At 33.4% G+C, this 24,424-nt stretch overlaps 1 protein-coding gene across 5 annotated transcripts in view; it reads right to left on the bottom strand.

Annotated features, from left to right (window-relative positions):
- Nrk (Nik related kinase) overlaps positions 1-24,424 on the bottom strand; it is a 141,817-nt gene that overhangs the window by 32,122 nt on the left and 85,271 nt on the right. For all 5 annotated transcript variants that reach the window (XM_087196708.1, XM_087196710.1, XM_087196709.1 and 2 more), the window contains 9 exons: positions 20,202-20,280; positions 18,965-19,140; positions 17,479-17,542; positions 15,913-17,080; positions 9,562-9,669; positions 5,842-5,909; positions 4,023-4,117; positions 1,505-1,599; positions 131-510 (listed from right to left, as the gene is read on the bottom strand). In XM_087196708.1, coding sequence (XP_087052834.1) covers positions 131-510; positions 1,505-1,599; positions 4,023-4,117; positions 5,842-5,909; positions 9,562-9,669; positions 15,913-17,080; positions 17,479-17,542; positions 18,965-19,140; positions 20,202-20,280 — 2,233 coding nt within the window. The remainder of the gene's footprint in view (positions 1-130; positions 511-1,504; positions 1,600-4,022; positions 4,118-5,841; positions 5,910-9,561; positions 9,670-15,912; positions 17,081-17,478; positions 17,543-18,964; positions 19,141-20,201; positions 20,281-24,424) is intronic.

Raw genomic sequence — 24,424 nt, 5'->3', positions numbered from 1 at the left:
GATCAATTATTTGCCATTATGCAGGGACAATTCGTTCTCTCTCAGGATAATACCTTTGAAAATAAAGCAAAGATGAAAACAATTCTAAAGTTATAAAACATAGATAATATGAGTCACTGAAAAAACCAACCTTGAACAATTAGGAGCATAAACAGGATTATTATCTATGCCATCAACAGACACGTCAATGTTGTCAACAACACCATGGTCTTCACAGACATCATTTTCCTGAGCAACCTGGTTATCCAAGTCATCATTGCCATTCGAATGGTCATAAGTATCTTCACAAGCACCACTAGAAGCACCATTAGCAACACCATCATTACCATCAGTATCAGCACCAGCATCATAGAGTTCAACATAATCACCATCCTCCTCAGGTGGCTGAATGACAGGTGTAGGAGTTAACCATTCATTCCAGAAGACTTCAGAAAGTGAGTTATTGCCTGGCCATTCATTTGTCAAGTACACAGGAGGTGATATTTTTCCTACTTTAAATCCATTTGGAACCTGTGTGCACAAGAAAGGTTAATGTAGTCTCTTGTACCCTTTCATTTTCTTCTAGATTGTAAAGTTTTCAAGCTGAAAACATTTAAAAATATATTTGCAAGTAAAATAAAGATGTCCACTTATTAGCAAGAGTCAACATTTTAGTGAGGATGAGATGTCAAAAACCAAACATTAAACTACGATTATTAGTGGACTTTCTAGAGCACACAGGCAAAATATACTCACTTTGTTTTTATTATCCCTACTTGTCTACTGAAGAGTTGACATTTGCTTTTGATGCTGGAAAAAACAAGCGATTTGATGCTCTATAGATAGTTATTTTCCTTTTATTTTTCTCCTGACTTTAGATTAATGTATAGCTTATGAAGTTCTTAAGTTAATTTCCAAGCTTTGTCTTTAAATGCCATAGGTTATCTTAAAGAATCTCAAACACTTCAAATAAGAAAATTAATATAAATCCATCTCTTAAGTATGGGATATGTCACACAGCAACTTTTGGGTATGGGTGTGTGTATAGTAGGATAAACGTAACTACAAAATTAAAATTATCTTAAAACACACTTCAAAATGAGCTGGAAGAATTTTTATTTATGTATCAGAGAACATTTTGTTTTTCACTAAATGTTTTATTTTTATACATTGTCTCATCAACTAAGAAATACTATTAGACTCAAATTGAACATATTAACATTTACTCTCTTAATTTGACATCAGCTTCTACAAGTATCTATCACTACTCTCTTTAATATGTTCATACTGATATAAAAATGTGAAAATAAAATATTATTCGATGAATCAACACTTTTCTCATTTCAGTTTTAACTTCTAAATTTTGTATTCTGGATGTTTATATAGTGGGAATCTATCTTGAAAAGATTAATAAAGAATTAAACTCTTTAACCTTTCCCTCCTTAAGTGAAGAGGATAAAATTTAGGTCAAAACAAATTGAAAATTAAAAAGAATAGATACGAATGTATTAAGAATGAAACCTACATGGATATCAACCAGCAACTTCTGATCAATAGTACAATAAGGCGGTGATGACTGGGACCTCCTCCCAGTCACAGGACTCTCCTCTTCAGAAGATTCTATGGAATGTCAAAAATACATTAGTAATGCTGGTGGTTACAGTGATTGCCTTCATTTATATATAGTCCCCAATTCAATCTCTTCTGTTTCTAATAACCTCTATAATTCCACTTAGGAAGTATTACCTGTTAAATATTCATAGGACCAGGATCTTAAATTCTGTCTGCGGGCTCAAGATTTGTTCCATCTAAAGATCTATGTGGTTGTTTTTGTTTTCAATATTCAATGTATATTTGCTAAATATTTCTATCTGTGTAAAAAGGTACACAATAAGGCTGGTAGCCAGGTAGATCTATTTAAATAAAAAAGGATGTATCAAAAATATGAAGGACTGGGAGTACCACTGGCCTTACATGCTAACCATTAGAAAGAGGCCAATTATGTTAATTAGAAAATGATAGATCAATCCAAACTTATGTGATTTGCTACGTCAATCTTAACTCCCCTTCTTCAATTTTCACCCAGTGATATATCTTTAAGAATTTAAATAAAGTTAAGAGTAGACTAGTGAAAAGATGCACACTTTAACCTGTTTTGTAAAGCTATGACTTTCTATAGTAGCCCTGTGTAAGTGAACTTTGCACATTGATGGAAATGCTTTGTGTTTGTATTGTACAGAATAGCAGCCACTAGCCATAAATGATTACTGAGCACTTGAAATGTGACCAATGTACCTGAAAAATAAACTCTTAAAGTTTATTTAATTCTGTTTGGTTTTAATTTTAAAACCACGTTACTAGTTGCTATCACATTGCACAGCTCAATTCCATAGTGTAGATATTTTCATTTAAAATACAAATTTATTTAGTTCAGAAGTGTAGCTTTTGATATTAAGCTGCCTGGTAAATAGCACTTGCAGTTAAAATTCAGTGAAAATATATAATAGGCTCAAAAGTCAGTAGATCTGGGTGAATGTACCTAGAAAAAGCTTTTCTAAAGGAATATTCAGGTCACTGCTTATGGTTTTTATGCACTGAGATTTTAAAGATAAATAGTACTGCTCCCCTTTTATTTGCAGCCTTGGTATATATGACCAAATTACAGACAGTTACAACTCCAAAAAGCATGGATTTGAAAACATTGCTGCATCTTGTGAACATTACATACACACTCTACATTGTATTTCTTCATCTCCTGACACTTGTGCTTTTGCCATTTATTATTTTTTAACAAGTCTTTTGTTTATGAGAGTAAACCAAATAAGAAGTTTGATGGAGTGCCTTGTGATTTTGAGGAAAATCTGTAGTAAGGTGATTCCCTCAAGAAGAAGCCTGAAATCTCATAAGATCTGTGTAGCAGTCACAATATGCAACAGAAGTTCAGACCTGGAAGGAAATTTGAGTACTGCTACCTCTTTCTTCTTCCCTTCAATGCTACTTAACAGTGTTGGTGCCTAATCTAAAAATCTCTTTATTTCAAAAAGGAAATATGACTAGACTTTAAAATTTTAGTTGTTTGCCCAGTATACAAAAATTAGCACTACTTGAACCAAGAAGAAAAAGATTCTGGGTTAAAAAATCCTAAAATTTTACTCATCCCTCAGATTCATCTTACTTCTCAGAAGACAGTGTTTTTGTACAAGAAGACACTAGTACTTAAATGAATTCTGTCATTACCTGATTCTTTTACACTGAAGAATGAGATTTTTAAGTTCATAGTTTTGAATGCTAGTTTTCTGTATTTTACTAATATTTAATACAATCATATGCTACATTTTTAAAGATAATTTTGGGACTTGAAGAGGCATTTGCCTTTTGCTTATCTTAACTGGAATGCTTAGAACTAGGCGATGCTGTATTTTATGATCTCAGGCACAATTTTGATTTTATCATCATATATCACAATTTTTTAATTCACGTATACTCTCCCAAAAGCGTATCTTGAAAATGACACTTTTTTGAAATTCATATCACAATTTGTGAAGTTATTTTATATGATTTAATTAATTATGTATGTTAAGGCCATCAGTTCACACCATTTAGAAATAGTTATGATATGTTGTTTATATCACATTTTGAAGAAGTTAAATAACAAGCTAAGAAAACACACTTTCATAACTATTATATCCAATATTCTAAAAGGTTAATCATAATTTTTCTGCCTATTGGAGAAGCCTTTCTCAAATTCTTTTTCTTGTTTGTCTCACCTGGTATAGCAACTAACTAAAGCTGACTTCTGTACTTTCCTAGACACATTCCTAACTACTCAACTGCAAGAGAAAACTTAAGAAAAATCATTTTCTATTTCACAAAGGTCACCACTGACCACCCAATTGCTAAACCCAGTGGCCTAATTCTATATGGAATCCCTGACATGTTTGATTCATTTCCTCTTGAAATTCTTTTTTTTCTGACTTCTGGAATATAAACTATTAAACATTAGTGTTGTTATTTGACTGTTGAAACTCTGTGCTTTGAATCACCTGATGCTGCTTGGAAATTCTGAGGATTTTGTGAGCTCCTTTGTCTGATGTCAATGGGTTTCTGAGCTTGTTCCAAAGGAGACCGCTGAGGATCACTAATGAAAAGACAGAAAAGTATGTGCCACATTCTAATATTCATAAAGGAAACATAAAACTCAAGATAAAAATCAAGAAAAAGGATTTTGTAAATATATGGGACTATACATAATACTGAAAAGAAGTAGAGTGTAAGTAATATTTTCCAATTCCCATTTCCCCCAAAATCTATTTTATCTAGAACAGAGAAATAATTTCCAAAACATAGAAATAAAAAGCATGCTTCCACACAGCATGATTTTTTCACATATCATATTTCCTTCTAAAAATTTCTATAAGCTTTTTATGGTAATATTCAGACAATATTATTACCAGGTAAATACAGCAAAAGACATAACCTTGTAATGTTTGTGAGCCTTTTTAGCATGGGCAATATAATTATTTGGTCAAATATTGTCCTATTATCTTGACTTCTAAATGCTTAGATTTCATCCTTTTTTAATGTAGTTCCTGATTTAGATGGGTGGACAGAAAGGCAAATTTAGTTCTCACAAATCAAATTCAAATGCTAGAGCTGTAAAATTTTATAATCACTTTAAAGTTTCTGTAAGGGAAGGATTATGGTTATTGATTTAGGCTTGGAATAGACAAAGACTATTAAGGACAGAAAATTTAAGGAAAAACTTCAGTTTTATTTTACATAATTTTATAAATGCAACTGTATTTAAAGACAATGCATCTGACATTCATAAATTTAAAATTATTTTTAAAGTGAACAGTCACTACCAGATTAACACTAAATTTAATGTTTATATACTGAATTATATTAAAAGTTATGTTCCAAGATAACAAGCACAACTATAAAACTAAGCTGGTTTCTTCCCTTTGAGGTCAGAAGCACCAGGAGGACCCACACATTGAGAGTGTTGATAAAAAGAAAATTTTTGGTTTTGTATTCTAATTTTTCAATATTTTTGCTCTCCACTTCAATCTGAAGACATAAATATGTGTTAAAAATGAGGTAAGAATATCTGTGTTACATAATATTTTTGTGTCAATTCACCATGCTGTCCAGTATCTTGAATATAAGAAGTGCTTTAAAAATATTTATGTGATTGAATATGTGGCTGAATGAATATAGGCAAAGTTTTCTTCTTTATGATTTGGAGTTTGAGAGGGTATGATTATCAAAGAAAATATATTTTAAATTTTGCCTTTCAAGTATAACCACATTTGTACATAATGTCTACAATAAGGATCTTTGAAAATCACTGATACTGCAAAAATGAGAAATATGTACGGTGTCAATATTACATATGATATAACATTGAGTTAGATCTGATTTTGATTATAAGTAAATTTCAGGGCATACTTCCTATTCTGTGGCATTAGCATCTGCACTGAAAGATAATGTGTGTATGTGTGTGCTTTTCATATGGTGCAGTCAAAAAAGTCACTTGAAATGTTTTTTATCATCAATTACTAATTGAATGCTATCAAATATTTGATAGTTATTATTTCTTTTTTAATATTATGAATTGTACCAGAAAATTCTCAAACTAAAGGACATGGGGCTGAAGTATATCCAGATGTTAAATATCTAGTTATTGGATCATCACAGTTAAGGTTGTAAACTTGGGCCAATACTGCTAATGCTGTTGATGTTGTTACTGGTGTTTCAGTTTTGACTTCCCACAGAACTTGGTGGCAAAGAAATAAACATTAGTTTTCCATGTGATGGTTAGTTATAGGAAATTCAAATACTGAAGTCAGAAACACATACCTTGAAAAGAACTTGACACGGTGTGTACAATCTTGGTTGTAAGGCATAGAAATAGATCTGTCTTGGATCTTAAAGACATAATGCAATACTTTGGTAGACTTCTGAGTCATAAATTATTTTGAGTTACTAATTTATAGAAAAATGCTTTTCTTCATTGTTTTCTTAAAAATGCAAGTTATAAAATACGCTTTTATAAATAGACCATATTTTCAGTTACTCCTACTGTAGTATTGAAACTGCTGATAATTTGTGATGATTTCTTTGAGCGTGAGAACAGGAACAGATTCTGTAATGTATATAATCAAAACTCTTCATATTGTTGCTGAGGAATCCAGCACCCAGAGGAGGAAAACGACTTTTCTAAGAATTTTACATCAAGTCAAAGGAATATCTAAAATCAGAATGCAGACTTCTCGACCTCTGATTAAATATTCTTTCTAAGTTATAACATTTATTTTTAATGTCAAGTCCACACTTCTCACTTAAAATTTAAGAATTTCAGTTCAAAATTTCTACCCTTTTCAGCTAATTTTAGATTTCAAAAGGTTGACACACACACACACATTAGGTTAACACACACACACACACACACACACATTAAAACTCCTCGAGAATCAAAACTGTCCCACCTTTAAGTAAACGTTTTAAACTTTATAATTTATACTCACATAATGTTATAAAATCTTTTTCATTTTTATTCTAAATAAATTAACTTGGATTTTACTAATTATACATTTATATAATACAGCCAAACACTCAAGAAAGAACACAAATAATGAATTCACTTTCTACAAACACTGGAAGACAGGACCATCAAAATTGCCTTGCTTTTTTAATTATTCTGACATGCAGTGAGACAGTGACATTCGATTCTTTGGAAAATTTCAATATGATTCAATTTTTAAAAATTATCTAACATTTTAATGCCAATAAAATCACTCTGCAGTTTCTGTAAACTGTACACACCTTCTACACTATTTTTCTCCTATGAAGTGATCATTCAAGGATGTCTTTACACTCCAAAAGACAAATTGGTAATAAGTAGTGCTGCCAATCTTTCACTTTTTAAAAAATGAGTGTTTCTAAATATAACCAAATATTTTGTAATACATATTTAAGATACCTTTGCCTAACTAAATCTTTCTACTTTCAATTCAGATAGCTGGCATTATAGTAATCCAGTATAAACCTCTCTGTTTATGACAGTATTCTCAAAATTGATTGATTGATTGATTGATAAGATGGTTGTCTCAGTATGCTCCCTTGAACTCCCAGGCTCAAATGATCCTCCACCTACAGAATGGCCTGGACTACAGGGGTGCACTATCGCACCTAGCTAAAGAAATTTATTGACAGTAGTAAACACAAAGATAATAGCCAAAAGTAACAAAGGCAGGGCCTTGCATGAGTTGGCTGCATTTGGTTTGAAAACTTGGAAGAGGAAAATAATTAGCAAGAGTAGCCTACGCTAAGACATATAATTTATTCTAAATGAAACACAGCTCCTTATATTTCTTGCTTCTGATGTTATGTTTATTTTGTGAGAAAACAAGAAAAGTCATTTACCAGGGCAGAGAGGAAGACATATTGTCTCATTAAATAGTACAATCTAATTTATGCTCCTTCTGTGAATGATTAGTATTTAGAAATCAATAATCATAGTTATTCACTTCAATAAAATGTTAGCATGTTGTATTTAAAAAGGAGAACTGCCCATGAAAGACTTCATTGAAGACACCTGTGAGGCATCCAGTGCTGCGAACAGTCTTGTGCTGATGGAAACAATAGTGAGCCTCCTGCCTCCTTGTGAATAAAGTAAGACTTTGTGTTCTTCACACACCTAATTGCTTAGTGATCAAAAAGTTTTTTCAATGGCTGGGTACTGTGAATGCTGCCTTGTCTATATAAGAATTCAACCCAACTAACATTATGGTCTCAAGGTGTAACCATTTTCCTAAAATTGACTCAAGTTTATCCTTCTTTGTGTCAGAGTAGTACTCCACTGAGTACAAATACCACATTTTCTTTATCCATTCATCTGCTGATAGGGATATAGGCTGCTTCCAATATTTAGCTATTATGAAATGTGCTGCTATAAATTTGGGTACATATCTATCACTGTAATATGATGTTTTTAACTCTTTCAGGAAGATACCTAGAAGGGGAATAGTTGGGTTGAATGGAATTTCTAGTTTTAGTTTTTGAGGACTCTCCATACGGTTTTCTCTCATGGCTGTACTAGTTTACATTCCCACCAACAATGTAGAAGGGTTCTTTTTTTTCCCACAGCCTTACCAGCATTTATTATCACATGGTTTCTTTTATACAACACAACCTAAATATAAATAGAAAACAAAGTAAAAGCTAGATAATAGAAAATAGATCTTTTGCAAAAGGCAAGGGGACCAAGAGATGGACAGAGGGGCTGAGAGGGGAAAGGAAAGTGATGAAAAAAATAATTATGATGTGATTTATGCATGTATAACTCACGAAAAGGAATGTAATCATTATGTACTATAAATATGTAAAAATAATAAATACATTAATTAAATAAATAAAGAGCATCAACAACAAAAGAATTGAACCTATAAATCTAGTCTCACCAATGTATTGCTAAATAAGATAATATTAATATAAGTCAACAAGGACACAAAGCTTGACCTAGTTATTCCAAGATGTGTAAGAAAATAAACCTGAAATTAAATTACCCAGACTCTGTCACAAATGTCATCCCAGAACAGAAACAATCAAGGAGAAAGATGCATGATTATGAACTATTAGCATTTTTATGGGAAATATTTTTATGTAAGTTTTTACTGATAGAAAAACTATGATTACTCAAACTATGGACATTTGAAAGGCATTTTATTTTAAATGAATAAAGTAAGGATGTCAACTGAAGAGAAAAACTGATGTTATTTGCTAGCAATGATAAAAATATCAGAATTTTAAACATATCTGCCATTAACAGCTAACAAATACTAATTGCATTTATTTTGAAATTGATAGTATTATTAACAAAATTTTTTTGGCATTATTTGATGAAACAGGCACATATTTTCAAAGATTTATATACAGAGCAAACCAATATTTTTCAACTGATGAATTCATGAAGTTAAAATTCATGCATAAACAAATCACCTATTCATCGCACAAGACAATAGATTTGACTAGTACTAATTATAAAAAATTTCATTGATATGGTTTTAGATTCCAATTTTCTGGTTTTGACATATTATCAAAGTATATGTACAATGATCTGAAAAAAATCAATAGAAAGTATTCTTTTACAACTATGTATATGTGAGAAGCCAGTTTTTGCTCATATATTTCAACCAAAACAACACGTGGCAACAGATTAAAAGCAGAAGCAGATATGAGGGTCCAGCTGTTTTCCACTAAGTGAGATAGATTAAAGATATCTGGAAAAATATAAAACAATGATATTATCTCCAAAATTTTCCTTTATAAAATATACATATTTCATTAAAATTTTTATTATGTTAACATTTAAGAGTTTTATTAGATTCAAAATGAATTCATATGTATTTTTAATTTTTTGTTTTTAATTTCTCATAAGTTAAACATTGAATGACACAATCCAGACAATAAAAAAAAAATTTTGGAGTACTCAATGTTTAAGATTAGAAAGAGATCCTGACATAAAAAGTTTTAGAACCACTGTTCTATGCATTTATTTACTACATATATTAAATTTACCTCATTTTCTGTAGGATTTGGAATGTATGGCTGCAATTGTTCTATTTGGACCTCTGCCTGAATTGGATGAAATACTTCATCATTGTCTGATGATCCTTCATCTTTGTCCTTTGAAACAAAAAATGAGTACAAATATTTTAAATGTTGTTAGAATGAAATGATAGGACCAACCAACAGCATAATCCTAATAAATAATTTAAAAGTATAATTTTTCAATATGAAAATTATTTACATCAGTGGTTTTTAGTAGCTTTTAGATCTGGATATCTTTCAGAATCTGAGGAATGCCACAAATTTTCTACAGAAAACTGAATATAGAAATATACTTTTGCATATATTTTCAGGGGAAGTCCTGATTTCTTAAAGCTCATCTATGGGTTCAAGATTAAGAATCTCTGGCTTGGGGCTGCCATGCCACCCCCGCAAGCACAGAGAAGGTGAGCCTCTCCAAGTGGACAAAAGGAGGCTTCCAGGCCACTGTTCCACCCCTGCAAGCACAAGAGGAGGTGAGCTGCTCCCAGTGCACAAGAGGTGGCTTCTGGGCCGCAGTGCCCCACCCCCCAACAAGCACAGAGAAGGTGAGCCACGTGGGCGCCAGCAGCACACCCCTTCAACCTGTGGAAAGGAAAAGACATGTAGACAAGTTTCAAAACCAGACTTTCAGATCACCTAAAACAACCCCAAAGGGAAATGAGATGGAACACTCTGATACTCAACCATCTGGACTCTCTGAACTGGAAACAAAAGAGGATCTGGAAAAAATGAAATCAGAAATAATTTCTCAGATAACAACAGAGATTGTGCTAAAGTGCAAGACATGGTTAATAAATCTAGAGAGGACACAGATAAAGAAATAGAGAAGCTGAGGAACATGATGGAATACCAAAATAGGAAACAAATGGAATCCATAAAACAGATGCAAACAGATTTCTAGGAGATTAAAAGCTCCATTGAAAGTCTATGCAGCAGAATGAGCCAATGTGAGGACAGAATTTCAGATATAGAGGATAAGATAGCAATTAGTGACCAGGAAAAGAAAAATTGCTTCAAAATTATAAGGGAACATGAGAAATCAATCCAACAGCTTCTAGATAATGCAAAGAAGAATAACATAAGACTAATTGGAGTCAATGAAGAAACAGGAGAGAATGCAGATGACATAAAATACTGTTCACAGGAGTGATGACAGAAAACTTCCAAAGCAGGGGAAAAGAAATTGACATACAAATAAGTGAGGCATATAGGACTCCAAGTAGCTGTGATCAAAAAAAAAAAAATCTCCACCTAGGCATATAATAGTTAAGATTCCAGAAACCCAACAGAAGAACAAAATTCTACCTACAGTTAAAGAAAAGAAACAAATCACATACAAAGGAAAGCCCATCAGAATCACAGCAGACTTCTCAATGCAAACCATCAAGGCAAGAAGAGCTTGGAGTGTTGTATTCCAAGCCTTAAAAGAAAACAGCCTCCAACTCAGATTGATGTACCCTGTAAAATTATCTTTCAAAATTAATGGAGACATAAGATACTTTCATGACAAAGAGCACCTTAGGAAGTTCATGAATACTAAACCAGAACTCCAAAAAATTTTAGACAACATCCTAGGAAAAGACAACAAGGATCACAACCCCAGGAAGCACAGCAGAATGAACCCATTGGGTGCAACAAGAAATTAAATGTAAAGGGGGAGAATCCAACAAACAGAAAAAGTCATGACAATGATAAATCAATATGTATGAGTTATAACTGTCAATGTTAATGGTCTCAATTCACCAATCAAAAGAAATACACTGGCAGAATGGGTCAAGTAGCAAAATCCAACAATATGCTGCATACAAGAAACACAATTAAAACAAAATTCATATTCTGAAAGTTAAAGGGTGGAAAACAATGCTCCACGGGACAGGAACCAAAAAAAAAAAAAAAAAAAAAGAAAAAAAAAAGCAGGAGTAGCTATCCTCTTTGCAGATCAAGTGGATTTCAAACAAAAATCTGAAACACTCTGGCCCCAAGGATTTCAGATAAGAGATAGTCAAATTGTATGTACAAATCTATTGTGAACATGTGTTTTCCTTCCTCTCAAGTGAAAACTTAAGAACAGGACTGTTGGTTCTTACCAGTATTACAAGAAATTTCTATATTGTTTTCCAAAATGGTTTTGTCATTTTACATTCACATTAGCAGTATTAGAAAGTTCTAACTGGTTCACACCTAAGCTGACATTTGTTCTTTTAAACTTTTAACTTCATCTCCCTAATGAGTGTATAATTCAATCTTGTTATTGTACTGATTAGTATTTTTCTGATTCTAGTGTTGCACACCTTTCCTTGTGCTGTACTGGTTATTTATCATCTTCTTGTGTCTACTTTTTAATTGGGCTGTCTATTAATGAGCTGTAAGAGTTCTTTATATATTCTGGTCATAGGTTATATGCATTATAAATATGGTCTGTTTAAGGACTACTTTTCATTTTAATGATGTCATTTAAAGTTCTAAATTTTGGTGGAATCTCATTTATCAATTTTTTCTTTTATACATCATGTTTTTTATATCCTAGGAAATTCTTGCCTACCCTAAATTCATAAACATTTTCCCTTATAATTTCTTCTTAAAGTTTTATGGTTTTAAACTTTCATATTTAGGTTCATAGATCCTTTCAAGTTATTTTTATGTATGGAAATAAAGGTTGAGGTTAATTTTTTATATACAGATACCAGGTGCTCCTTTGCCATTAGCTGAAAACACTAACTTTTCCTCAGCTCTTGAATTGAGTTTATGTTTTATAGAATGTTACTGTTAAATAATCTTTGAAAACTCAGTGGACCATATATGTGTGGTTCTATTTCTAGATTCTCTGTTTTATTCAAATGATCTATATGTCTTTCCTTACACCAACACTGCCTTGATTACTGTAGCTTTGGAGGAAGTCTTAAAATTAGATACTAAATGTCTTCCAACACTGTTTTTTTTTTTCACTTTTCTAGGTCTTTTGTACTCCTGCACAACTTTTAAATTTCAATATCCAATTCTTCATTTATAGCAAGTATACATAGACCTGAATTTTTATATATATACCTTGTGTTTTCTAACCCTGCTAAATGAAAATACAAGTTCTAGGGGCTCCTAGAGATTTCTTAGTACTTTCTCTGTAGATGATCATTTCATCTACACATAAAGATTTTACTTCAACCTTGCCAATCCTATCCTAATTGTGTTATTTTCTTGCCAGGCTATTTTGATTTGGGTCTATGTTTCAAAGTTTAATGGACAGATGAAGAGTAGGCATATCTGCCCTTGTTTCCCACCTTAGGGAGAAAGCATTGTATCTTCTCCACTCATATAAGTCTTTTTTGCTGCAAGTATGGACTACGTCTTTGATCTGTTGAGGAGGCTCTGTTCTACTTCTAGTCTCCAGATAGCTTTTACCATGAACATCTGTAGAATTTAGGCCAATACTTTTTCTGCAACTACTGACTGGATCATATGGCTTTTTCCTTTCCTCTGTTAAAATGATGACTTCTGGGGGTGGATCTTCCAATGCTGAACCAACACTACCATCCCTATAATAAAACCACTTTCTACATACTGCCAGATCTGACTTCTAATAGTTTGTTTTGTTAAACAAATTTCTATCTATGTTCATACTTTTTTCTTCCATTATCTTTATCCAGTTTTAATATTAGCACAATGTTGATTTCCTAAAATGAGGGGAGAAGTGTTCCTTCTTTTTTTTGCTTTAAATGTTTGATATAATTTAACAGCTAAAATGGATATGAGCCTGCTGTTGTCATATAGGTAGGTTTTCAAGCTAAGAATATACTTTCTTTAATAGGTGCTATTCAAATTTTATATTTCCTCCAGAGTTAGTTTCATTAATTTGTCTTCCAAGGTATTTCTTAGAAGTTGTCAAATTTATTTCAAAAAAGATTTTTGTAATATGCTTTCTATATCCTTTTAAATTCTGTAAAATCTGTGGTAATGTCTTCTAGGTCTTGATAGTGTAACTTAAAAAATGTATAATTGATATTGTGTAATACGAAGAAAAGGTCTAAAGGAGTAGGGGAAGTGGGAGGGGTAGAGGAAAGGAAAGAAGGAAAAAGAAAAAATATGAGAAAAGGAAAAAAATGGAAACAAATTCTTTGCAAATAGGGAAGGGTGGAGGGGGTGAAGAGAGGGCAGAGGAAGGGGAAAAAATAAGAACCAAGACACATCATGTAAAGGTACAAGATCTTAATGATGAATGTAACTGTATTTTATACCTAAAATGTACCAATAAAGTTAATGGGGAAAAAAAAGAATCTCTGGCTTGCTTAATTCCTAACTAGAAATGAATTTTTTCCATTTAGTCAGCTGTTACAACTCTGAAGTTTGGATCTTTAAACAATAGAAAACCTGTTACACAAAGATGCAAACATTACTCACTAATTAAGCTTCGAGATTTTAGGAAATTATTTTCTATTTTAAGCCAACCAATGCTATCTCTTCAACTAAAAAAATGTGATTTTTTTCTGCTGGTGAGATGAAAAATGCATACACATTGCAAAATTCTAATAAAATTTCAGTATTTCAAAAGACCCAAGTCTTTGACTGTAGTATTAATAATTTTCTGTTACTTTGTGCTTTCCTTAAGGACCACACATAAAGATATGAATGCCAAGGAATTAAATTTGTTTGATGTTCCATTATGCCCAAACCTAAAGAGCTATTGTTTTTAGTAAACGGCACAACTTCACTGGGGTAGAAATCTAAAAATTGGTAATACATATGTGGATTATTATAGATCCAAATTTTAACAGACTTCAGAAATACAAAGTATGAACTATTCAAACTCACTTAATGTTCATACACTAGAAGTTAGATATATCTCGATTATTTTAAAAACAGAGAGTAAATGTTTACAAAGGAATAACCAAGGTTTACAAAAATTTTTCAATGAAATATGAAATCTTCCTCCATTTGCAAAGTATACATGTTGTCTAGAATTTAGTAAAGAAAAAATTAGGAATTGAAGAGAATGAGTAGCTTCATAAATGTGCTTTCTTTTTTCAGTGCAAGGTGAGGGAAGGGAATCAGGACCTCATTTCATTAAGCTTGTGCTCTACCCCTGAAGTACATTTATCTAGATATTCACACAAGGTTCATTTCTAGTTACTATCTCAAATATTATTAGGTAGATGTATGTGGATAACAGGGTATAATTCAGGATCATGACAATAATTCTATCATAGAAACAGGTGCTGTAAAATATAAGAAAACAACTGCTCTCTTAATCTTGTATAACCTCATTAAATTGCTTATCAAGCTCACAAATTTCATAGAGATTAGAGTTACCAGATTAAATTCAACAATTCCAGTGAAATTATACCCATTTATATTATTAGAAGGTTTTGAAAGAATGAAGTTTTATTATTCTTAAATAAGATAGAAATCAATGCTTGGTATTCTACATTTCCAAAGAGTTAACAGGTCAACTTGGAACTGTTTCATGGTCTGTGCAACCATGCCATTAATGATATAAGAAGAGTAGCCAATTAGTGAGACCATAAATATGGTAAAAATATACAAAATGTTTTGGAAACAGATTTTCCTCATAACATTGGCTTCAACATCTTTATGTATTAGTACAAAATTAGTATAATTCGCTCAAATGTGCAGTCCAATATTCTATGGCAAGAAAGAACTAATTCATTACTGCTTACAGGAATAAAGATTGAAGTATATTTGAAATATTAAATTAATATTAATATTTAAAGGTCCAAAATAATAATTATAAGAGTGCCTATGGAGTTATTGTATTAGTGAAGGGAATAGTAGCTACAAAACTAATAATTAAAGCTATATTTCTATGGAGACATGTTAAGCAATTACCTCCATAATTCAAACAATTTTTTCTCATATTCCATCACAGTTATCTGGAAAATTAAAGATAACTCATTTGAAGCATAAATTATTTAGTAAATCTTCTCTAGAATACATGGAATATTTATTTCATTTGTTTTTTTATTATACATGTTTGCAGTATATTATGAATACATTCATTGTGGGTATTTGGTACATGTAATTGATGAATCATATTTCTTTTTTCATCTCCTTCCCCTCACCCACTACGCTCATTCCCTTCTCATTTGTCAAAGATCTATCTCCATATTTTCTACTTTTATTTTTTATTTTGTTTCACTTTGACTTATTTATACTTTGTCTTTTTCATATAAGAGAAACCATACAATTTTTAAACTTGTGTGTCTGATTTATTTCACTTAACATTAGGTTTTACATAGGAAAAATATAAACATGAACTAGCATGTTTTCTCTGCATTTTTGTCTGAATAAAATTATCCAAACTCTTACATTTTCAAATTGGCTCAAATCCTCCTCATGCTCATTGAAGACACCTTCCAATCTGCGTCGGCGCCTGTGCCTCCGGGCTTCTAAATAGGAGTGTTCAATCTCCTCAGGTGATGACTTTGCCCTGAACCTCTTTGGTGACAGTCTTTTTGCAAGTGCTTGCCTTAGACTAGAAACCTTGGATTTTTTTTTCCCTGATTGTTCTGGTTGAGAGTAAAACACATCTGATGACAGGTTTTCCATCAGGGTTTGCAGTAGACCAAGTGGCTTTGAGTTATGCGAGTTTGGTGCTCGAAGCAGGTATGTTGATAGTCCGTCTATGAGTGCTTGAACTGAGCTAACTGCCTGTGAGGGCTCTAGTGTCCAGGCATGTGCCTGAGGTGACCCTTCAGTTGGCCCTCCTACTGGCATGAGCACCTGAGTATCCAAATGTAGTGGCAACAGCACGTGGTGGCTCTGTGACAGTAGGGGCAGGAACACCTGGGCATGTACCATTAATGACTCAGGTTCTTCTGCCTCAGACTCTGCTTGTGCAGGCTCAGCAGCCTGCTCCTGTACCTCTGGCTGTTCAGGTGCCTGGTTCTGCCCCAGATTCTGTTCAGGAACCTGGTTCTGTATCTGCTGTTGTTCAGCAGCCTGGCCTTGTCTTTGTACTTGTTCAGGTACCTGATCTTGCCCTTGAAATTCCTCTGGCACCTGGTCCAGGTCTTGAGGTTGTTTTAATTCGTGGGTTTGTGCCTCAGCCTGAGCCTGCCGCATTTTAAGTACTGAGGCCCATATCTGTAGAGGCCTAAGTAGCTTACCCTGAGACTGTAGTGGCATGAGCATCCGGGCTGCTCTCCGCAGTCTCAGAGGTGCCTTAATCTGCATGTGCAGAGGCCTAGATGCCTTAGCCTTAACCTGAGCCTGTAGTGGCATGAACACCCGAGCTGCCCCATGTAGTCGCTGAGGTGCCTGGGCCTGCCTTTGTAGAGGCCTATGTGCATTGTCCTGAGCCTGTAGTGGTATGAACACCCTAGCTGCTCCTTGTAGGTGCTGAAGTGCCTGGACCTGGGGGTCTTCTCGATCCGGAAACCACCTTGGCTGAGAGGGTTCTCCATGCAGCACTCTAAGTGGTCTGCATTGGCTGCTCGTTGGCAATCTCAGAAGCTCATGTGTGCAAGAGGGTCCTCTGAAATAAACATACAAATTAGAATTTGCAGTGGAATGGAGCCTTTCAGGGAAATTGCTTTTATTTTAAAAGAGACATTTACTGCCAAAGGTATTTTCGGAAAATCTTTTTGGAACAATTCCTGTAATGTCTGAAATATCCTGCAGATAACATTTGCAATGTCAATATATAAAATTATTAATGGAGTATAATAATTTTTTGATCATTTTATTGCCACATACTAAGAGGCTTTGGGTAGTAATAAAAAAAAATCTCCAAGTCAAAATCTCATAGAAACAGAGCTGCTATTTGGTGTTTCAGAAAGGATTAAGCTGTTTTGAACTAAAGGCAGCAGTATGGAAGCAAATGCATCCTGTGAATTGCTATCATCAAATTATAATGCAACTTGTCTAACGCACCTGAATCTTCTCATGGTATACTGCTCCTTAATTACTTCTTCTCTTTCAAAGACCAGAGGTATACCTTTTTATGAAAGAGAAAGATAAACAATCTATAAATTTTCAGCAGAGTTACACATAATCCAACTTTGTTGTTTTGTACCTGAAAGTAGCAAAGAGGATAGCCCTTCAAACATATGGTTGGCTTCAAACAGACAATATTCTAGGTTCACTTTGCAACACGATACAGCTGTTGAAAGCAGATAAATATATCTATGATCAGGAAAAAATTTAGCAAATGAATTACTGCTACAAAGGAAAACATGGATTAAGAGAAACTCCAGATGTCTGGCGGGCATAGCTTACACCTGTGAGCTCCACAGGTAAAGACTTTATGACTTGGAATTGATCTTTGGTATTTTCAAGGAGAAGGTAAAATCTTAATTCTTGGTTTTCCATCTAGTATGTTTGAAAACATTTAGCTTCTTTCTTGCTATGTTATAACTACTGAAAATGAGAAGCTTACAAACAAGAGTTTTCTTTTGAATGTCCAACATTAAAATGTTTAGGATGAGTATATTTATATCTTCAGTGTAACCACCATATAAATGAGACTTTGCCTGTAGGTAACATTCTGGAAATCTTGCATCGCTGGATATCAGTAAATTATGAAGTAGCTGTGTGATTTTGCTGCACCCATTTGAGTCTGGTTGGCTTCTGTGATGTTGGTTCAATGACTTCATTGCCAAAGGCACATAAATTAGTCTATCTTCTCTTCATTTGAAAACAGGATGAGTATAGTTATGTGGATGGAATAAGCACCATTGCATTGCAATACATCCTGCAGCTAATTTGAGGATGGCTGCTATGTGTCTAATTTTCCCTTCTCCACTCCCTTGTTACTCTGAACCCTGTACATGATCCATGAAATTAAATGTAGAATATGTTGTAAATCATGATGTTAGAGCTTCCCACGTAGTTTCCCCTGTATTTGCTGACAATCTGTTCTGTCATTTTGAGCATTAATAGAAACTCATTTCTATTTGTATAAATTAGTTTCTTTAATAACATCTCATAGTTAGTGATTAATATGTAAAATGAGTCTTTATATGTACAAACATTATGTCAAAATTAGTAGCTAATAAATGGTTAATTACAAATCCACCTTTTTCCTAGGGTCAACTAAATTATCTTTAGTTTGAGTCAACTTACAATAATATTGCCACATCATAAAATTGTATTTAAGGCTTTCAAATTCTTTGTATATATAAATACTTGCCAAATACAACTGGCTGTAATGAATAACCTCATATAAAACTCACAAGTAAGAAGTAATCGACTGAATAAAAGAACAAATTACTAAAAAAACTAAATGTAAAAGGCTTCAGAAATTGTATTTTCAATCTAATTCTTAAAAAATATTTTCCTTGAACATAATAAATACATAAATAAATTCTACTTTCATCTAAATATTTATTCCAATGAAATAAAACTTCTCAAGTTCTACCTTTTTTCTGTCTTTTTTTAATGATTCCAGTAAGATGTTTTGTTAATGACTCAACAACATGCTGTTCATTTTTTATATCCTGAACAAATGGGTGAACAAGCATGTTTGCAGAGGTAGGACGAAACAGGAAGTTCTTTATCATGCACTTTTCCATGAAATTGTGGAACTTTCGAGACCTAAAAGAAATGAATCAAACAGATAAAAGAATATTCTCCAGCCTGCCACATAGCTTCTCTCCCTAGCCACATGCCACTCTGAAGGTCATATTTTTGGAAAGAGTTGTCTCTAGCTGTAAGGGTCTTTTTAATTAGCAAATATCCTGCAATTCCCTGATATACATTATACAGTGAGGTTATTTTTTTAAAGAACCCAGAATCAACAGTATTTTACACAGATAATAGTAGAAATGTTAATGAGCTCAGCAGGGTGTACATGATAAAAACTCACGTGGTCATTTGGCAGTTAAGTGGCTAATATAATGTAATGTAGTTTGTGTAAATAGATTGCTTGCCTCACAGCAGTCATCAACTGAACCCTGAATATTTCACTTACTATATTCAGTTTTAGCTACAGAGGAATGGATGTAATGACTCAAAAATTGAGTGCTAACTAACCAGGATTAAACTAATCTTAGAAAATGACCCATGGAAACAGATGTAACCCCAAATTCTTAATTTATAGACAGGGTTAATTTGAACTATAAAGAATGTCAATAATCAAACCATAGTAACCACTTCTACTAGCAAGCAATAAATACTAATAATAAAGCAAGAGTTTAAGTTACTAGATCAACAAGCTTTAGAGGGAAGAACCAAGTTTACTGACTTATACCATCCTGGAAGAACAAGTCTTCTGTTGTAGGTCTATGGATGTTTAGTACAATGAGACAACCAATAGTGCTTGCTTTATGTAATACTTAGTGACTGCCTATCTAGGCACAGTGAAAAACTACAAATTTTTGTCTCTTGTCCATCTCATTACCATGGAAACAATTAAAAATGCCCACTAATGATTAGACAGTAATGCCATCATCATTTACTATGAAAGATATTACTTATTTTTAGTTGGCTAGTTAGCTCTTAATGAAAGCTGGTCATTTAGACTTTTGAGTTAAGATATTGAGTGTTAGGAAATATTCAACAAGGATGGTGAAGCAAGACCAATGAACTGAATGAAGATTTTTCTACATAAAAACATTAAACCAACATGCTTAGCAGATTAAGACATTTATCTTTACCATCCACCAGACTTGACTGTAGGAGCAGATTCCCGTAAAATAATAAAGAGGGCTTCCAAGGGCTGAAGATTACACAGAGCTGCAAAAAAGTAAATATGTTTAGAGAAGTAAAAGGCTAACTACAGAATGCGCTCCTCATTCTAGAGGGAATATATTCTTAGTGTTCTTTCACATATCCTGCTAAATGTCACTAAGAGATGAATAGTTACAAAAGAATATAGCTAAAGGCAAACTCATTTTAACATAAACATTGCATTGTATATGATTTTAAGGCATTACCATCACAAAGTGTAACAAATTAGTAATAAATTAAATTAGATAACATTTTTGAAATGTGTGGTTGATTAATTATATTAGAAAATTTAATCAAAAGTGGAGAAAAGCACTTTCGTGTTTCCATATTGTAGGTACTTACAGTTGAAAAGTGGAATACGTAATTATAGGCTGAAAAAGTGAACCCAGCTTGTGGATAAGTACAATAATGTGCAAAGAGAGATGATTTAGTAGTAATCTATTTAGGAAGCTAAGAGTCCTAGGAAAAAAGGTATAAACAGTAAAAATAATTGTTCAGAACACACTCTCTCTGGGTTCAAATCTTAGCTCTCTGCCTTTGTGACCTTAGACAAATTACTTCACCCATTTAGCCCTCAATTTCTTCATCTGAAAAATGGGAAATATAGAAGAAATCCCTTCTAAAGAGTTTCCATGAGGATTAAATAGCAACCTATAAGTAAAAGAGGAATTTTGCTGGTGCTTAATAAATACTAACTATTAATATTATAATAAAGATTTAAACTATCTCACCCTTCAAGTCTTTGGCAAATTACTGAACTTTCATTGTTTTGTTTTACATACAACTATACAAAGAAAAGCTGATTGTAATATGTGCTAGATAGATTAATCAACTCATTGCTCTTGGAATTCCAGGTTTCTCTCTAAGTGTTTAAAAATGTCTCTTTACTTATCTCTTGTTGTGCTTTAAAGAAAGCTGACAATCCAAACAATTCCTAATAGAGAGCTATGGTGTAGATTTCTCCTAACACTACAGGCATGTCATTTGTGTGAGGACAGTTTTTATGAATGATTTTCAGTAGAAATATCTTTCCTCTCCCAAAATGCCTCATCAGAAAACCTACAGTGTCAAGCTGCCCTTTCATAGTAATACAATAAAGCTCCCTTCCCAGAGTTGTTTTGTTAGGGTAAAATAACTAATGAAATTGTTCAAAGGTCAAACTTTGTTTTCAATTACATAGGTACAATGAATAGAAGGTACAAGCTTATAATTAAGCACAGAATTAGCTCCAAGCTCAAAAGATCAGTATTATATTTAACTCTCTATAAATCCTTCACTGTGTGCAATCAGTCATCAGGTTCTGTCCTTTAAACATAATTTGTACTTGTACAATATTAAATACTTTGTTATTCATTAACATCTGCACATCATTCAGTCAACTGACATTTTCAGAAGTCAAGGGTGACTACATGGACTAGGCAAGGTTTTATTAGTGAAAGGGAAAAGTTCATACAAGAATGAAGTATATAGGGTGGGTACAGGAGGAATGTGAACAGCAGCTATGGAAAACTTCCTATACTGTTTAATTTTAGGAATGTTAACAAGTGTCCTTGCCAACCTATATCTAACAACACTGCCCAAATGTTCACAATTAAAGGCTCCTTCCTTTGAAATAGCAGACCTCCTGTAAATGTCACATCTCTTAATAGATTGGGCACACTAAATCTGGTTTAATTTGAATTAGGTTAAATAATATGGTTTGTTCCTAATACCTGTTAAGACCTGAAGGAATCTTCTGCATATTGAAGAAATGAGGGACCCTTGGTGGGACAAGGGTAAATTTGAATTATGAGACAGTCAGGTAAACATTAACATGGGGTGTCAGAGAAAGACATAGTAAAAGAAACAGAAGCAGGATAATTAAAAGGTATGGTTGATGATGTGAAGAATAATTTCCACTATATCAAAGAGCATGCCAAATTAGGTAAGATTAAGGTAAATTAGTTGCTGTAGAAAACTGACAAGGAAGGGCTTTTGACCCCATCCTGCTTATCTCTCAGAAAAGATTCACATTTACATAAGAGAGAGAGGCTAACAATCACTAATCACTACTCTACGACACTAGTTGGCCAATATATGGTGTCTGAATGACAGCTTATGTTCTAGCCTTGGTTTAACAGCCCTCATAGTGCTTAAATTCCTACCAACAAAGTAAGAACTGAAGACGGTTCTGGTATGCCAGGGCCTAGTCCTTTCTTTTCAAAGGCCTTACAGCAAATATTCATGATGTTATTCTTCCCCTTTCATATATCTCTGGGAGATACTAACCAAAGAAAGATCAAGGGGAGATCATTTTGTTGTTTGGATCTCAAAGGATATTGTCAGATAACTGTCACTTTGGAAAGCCATCCCCTCTGAAGTGATAATTACAACTTGAGGACTCCTGCAGTTAAATTGATGACAATCATTTTTGTGCATAGCTACTACCCCAGGCAATAAAAGAAGCTATTGAAAAGAAATGTTTTGGCAGGGCAGCTATCTAGAGTTGCTCATGATCAAAGCTGCACCATTTCAATTACTTATCCAGACAAGCTGGCTTTATATTCTCCCCTTGTGAGTTTAGAATATCATGGTCTTTACTAGTCTTTTGCAAGAAGCTTGCCATTTGCATACTCTGTGCCAAATTCCTCTGCATTCTTTCTGTGAATTTACTCATCACCTCATTTCCTCCCATAACTTAATATTTTGGAATAAAAAATGTGCTTTTAGGGGAAGATTTTGTGAGAAGCACTCAGAAATAATGGAAAAAAAGATGTACTTTGGCAACTTGCAAAACTACTTGATGAATTCATGCATATTAATCAAATCCTTGTATCAATAATAATATAAGCTATTATATTGTACACTTAAAGAGAGAGGGAGTGGGAGAAAGAGAGAGAGAGAGAGAGAGAGAGAGAGAGAGAGAGAGAGAGAGAGAGAAACAGAAAGAGAGAATATGGAGAAGATAAAGAAATTGGAGAAACACCACCAGAAACAGTAACTGTTCTACTCCTCAACCTAACATAATTTAATCATGATTTTAGATAAAAATAATCAGAAGATAGGGTTTACATCTCCCTAATTTTATTTCAAGACTGATTTATACATCTGTTCTAACTTTATTTCAAACTTTTTTTGGTATTCTAAGGGACACCAGAAATTGGCAACAATTATATTACCACTATGTGTGCTTGAAATTCTTCCCATTAGCCTTGCAACACAATGATAAAATATTTCAAGTTTGCAAAATATGGTGAATGGATGTTATGAAGACAGAGCATACAAGAACATGGGAACATACTGGATGTTTGGAGAAGGGGAAACAAAGAAGTCCCCCCACCCCACAATCCCTAAAGGCATTTCTCTCACTTTTCACACAGCTTACCAGGAATTCATTATCATTTAGACCTTTAGATGTAAATATTGAGAACAGCAAATGTGACGTGGAGTCACATTAGATGGATATCAGTCATTTATACCCATGTTCCTATTCCATTTTCACTTTCCTACCAGAAAGCAGTGCCTTAAGAGAACAGGATATTGCTTGGCCATTTAAATGATAGGGAGGTGGTGAATACAATAGGAAATAGAGAGCAAAGAAGGGACCAAGGGTGAGCTGGATTGACTGCAAAAGAAAAACAAAAACCAAACAATGCTTAATACCCAACATTGCTTAGTATTAACTCAATTTAAATGAACCACTGGAGGATTTTTTCCCCAACTACCTTAGCCTGAAGCAGTAATAGTGTGTGACCATAAGTGTTCTGGAACCTAAATTTTCCACTGGTCAATATAGACTGGAACACTTAGATTCGGGTTGGTCAGAAATGGCAAGATCCAGAACTACTGAGGCTAAATTGAAATAATCCTTAGCCTAACATAAGATATAATGAGAAAAAAAGCACAAGCTACTTTTATATATCCAAATCTTGGCATTTTTTTTTGTTTTTGTTTTTTTGAAACAGGGTTTTGCTTATGTAGCCCAGACTGGCCTCAAACTCAAAATGATGCCTCTGCTATATACTTGGCTTAAATCTGGCAATTCTGACAAAAGCATTTGGTAATCACTGAAATGATAAATCATGATATAATCTTGCACATAGTGTGACACCCGTGTGGCCAGTAAAACCTGAATGGTTAAAACGATTATCTGATTTTCTTCCAGAAGACA

The sequence above is a fragment of the Heterocephalus glaber genome, unplaced genomic scaffold (genome assembly GCF_053883595.1).
Source record: "Heterocephalus glaber isolate CG9 unplaced genomic scaffold, H.glaber_assembly_v1.0 deba00001613, whole genome shotgun sequence".
In the NCBI taxonomy this organism is placed as follows: Eukaryota; Metazoa; Chordata; class Mammalia; order Rodentia; family Bathyergidae; genus Heterocephalus; species Heterocephalus glaber.
Note: the sequence above shows the minus strand (reverse complement) of the source record. Positions and strands in the feature narration are given on the sequence as shown.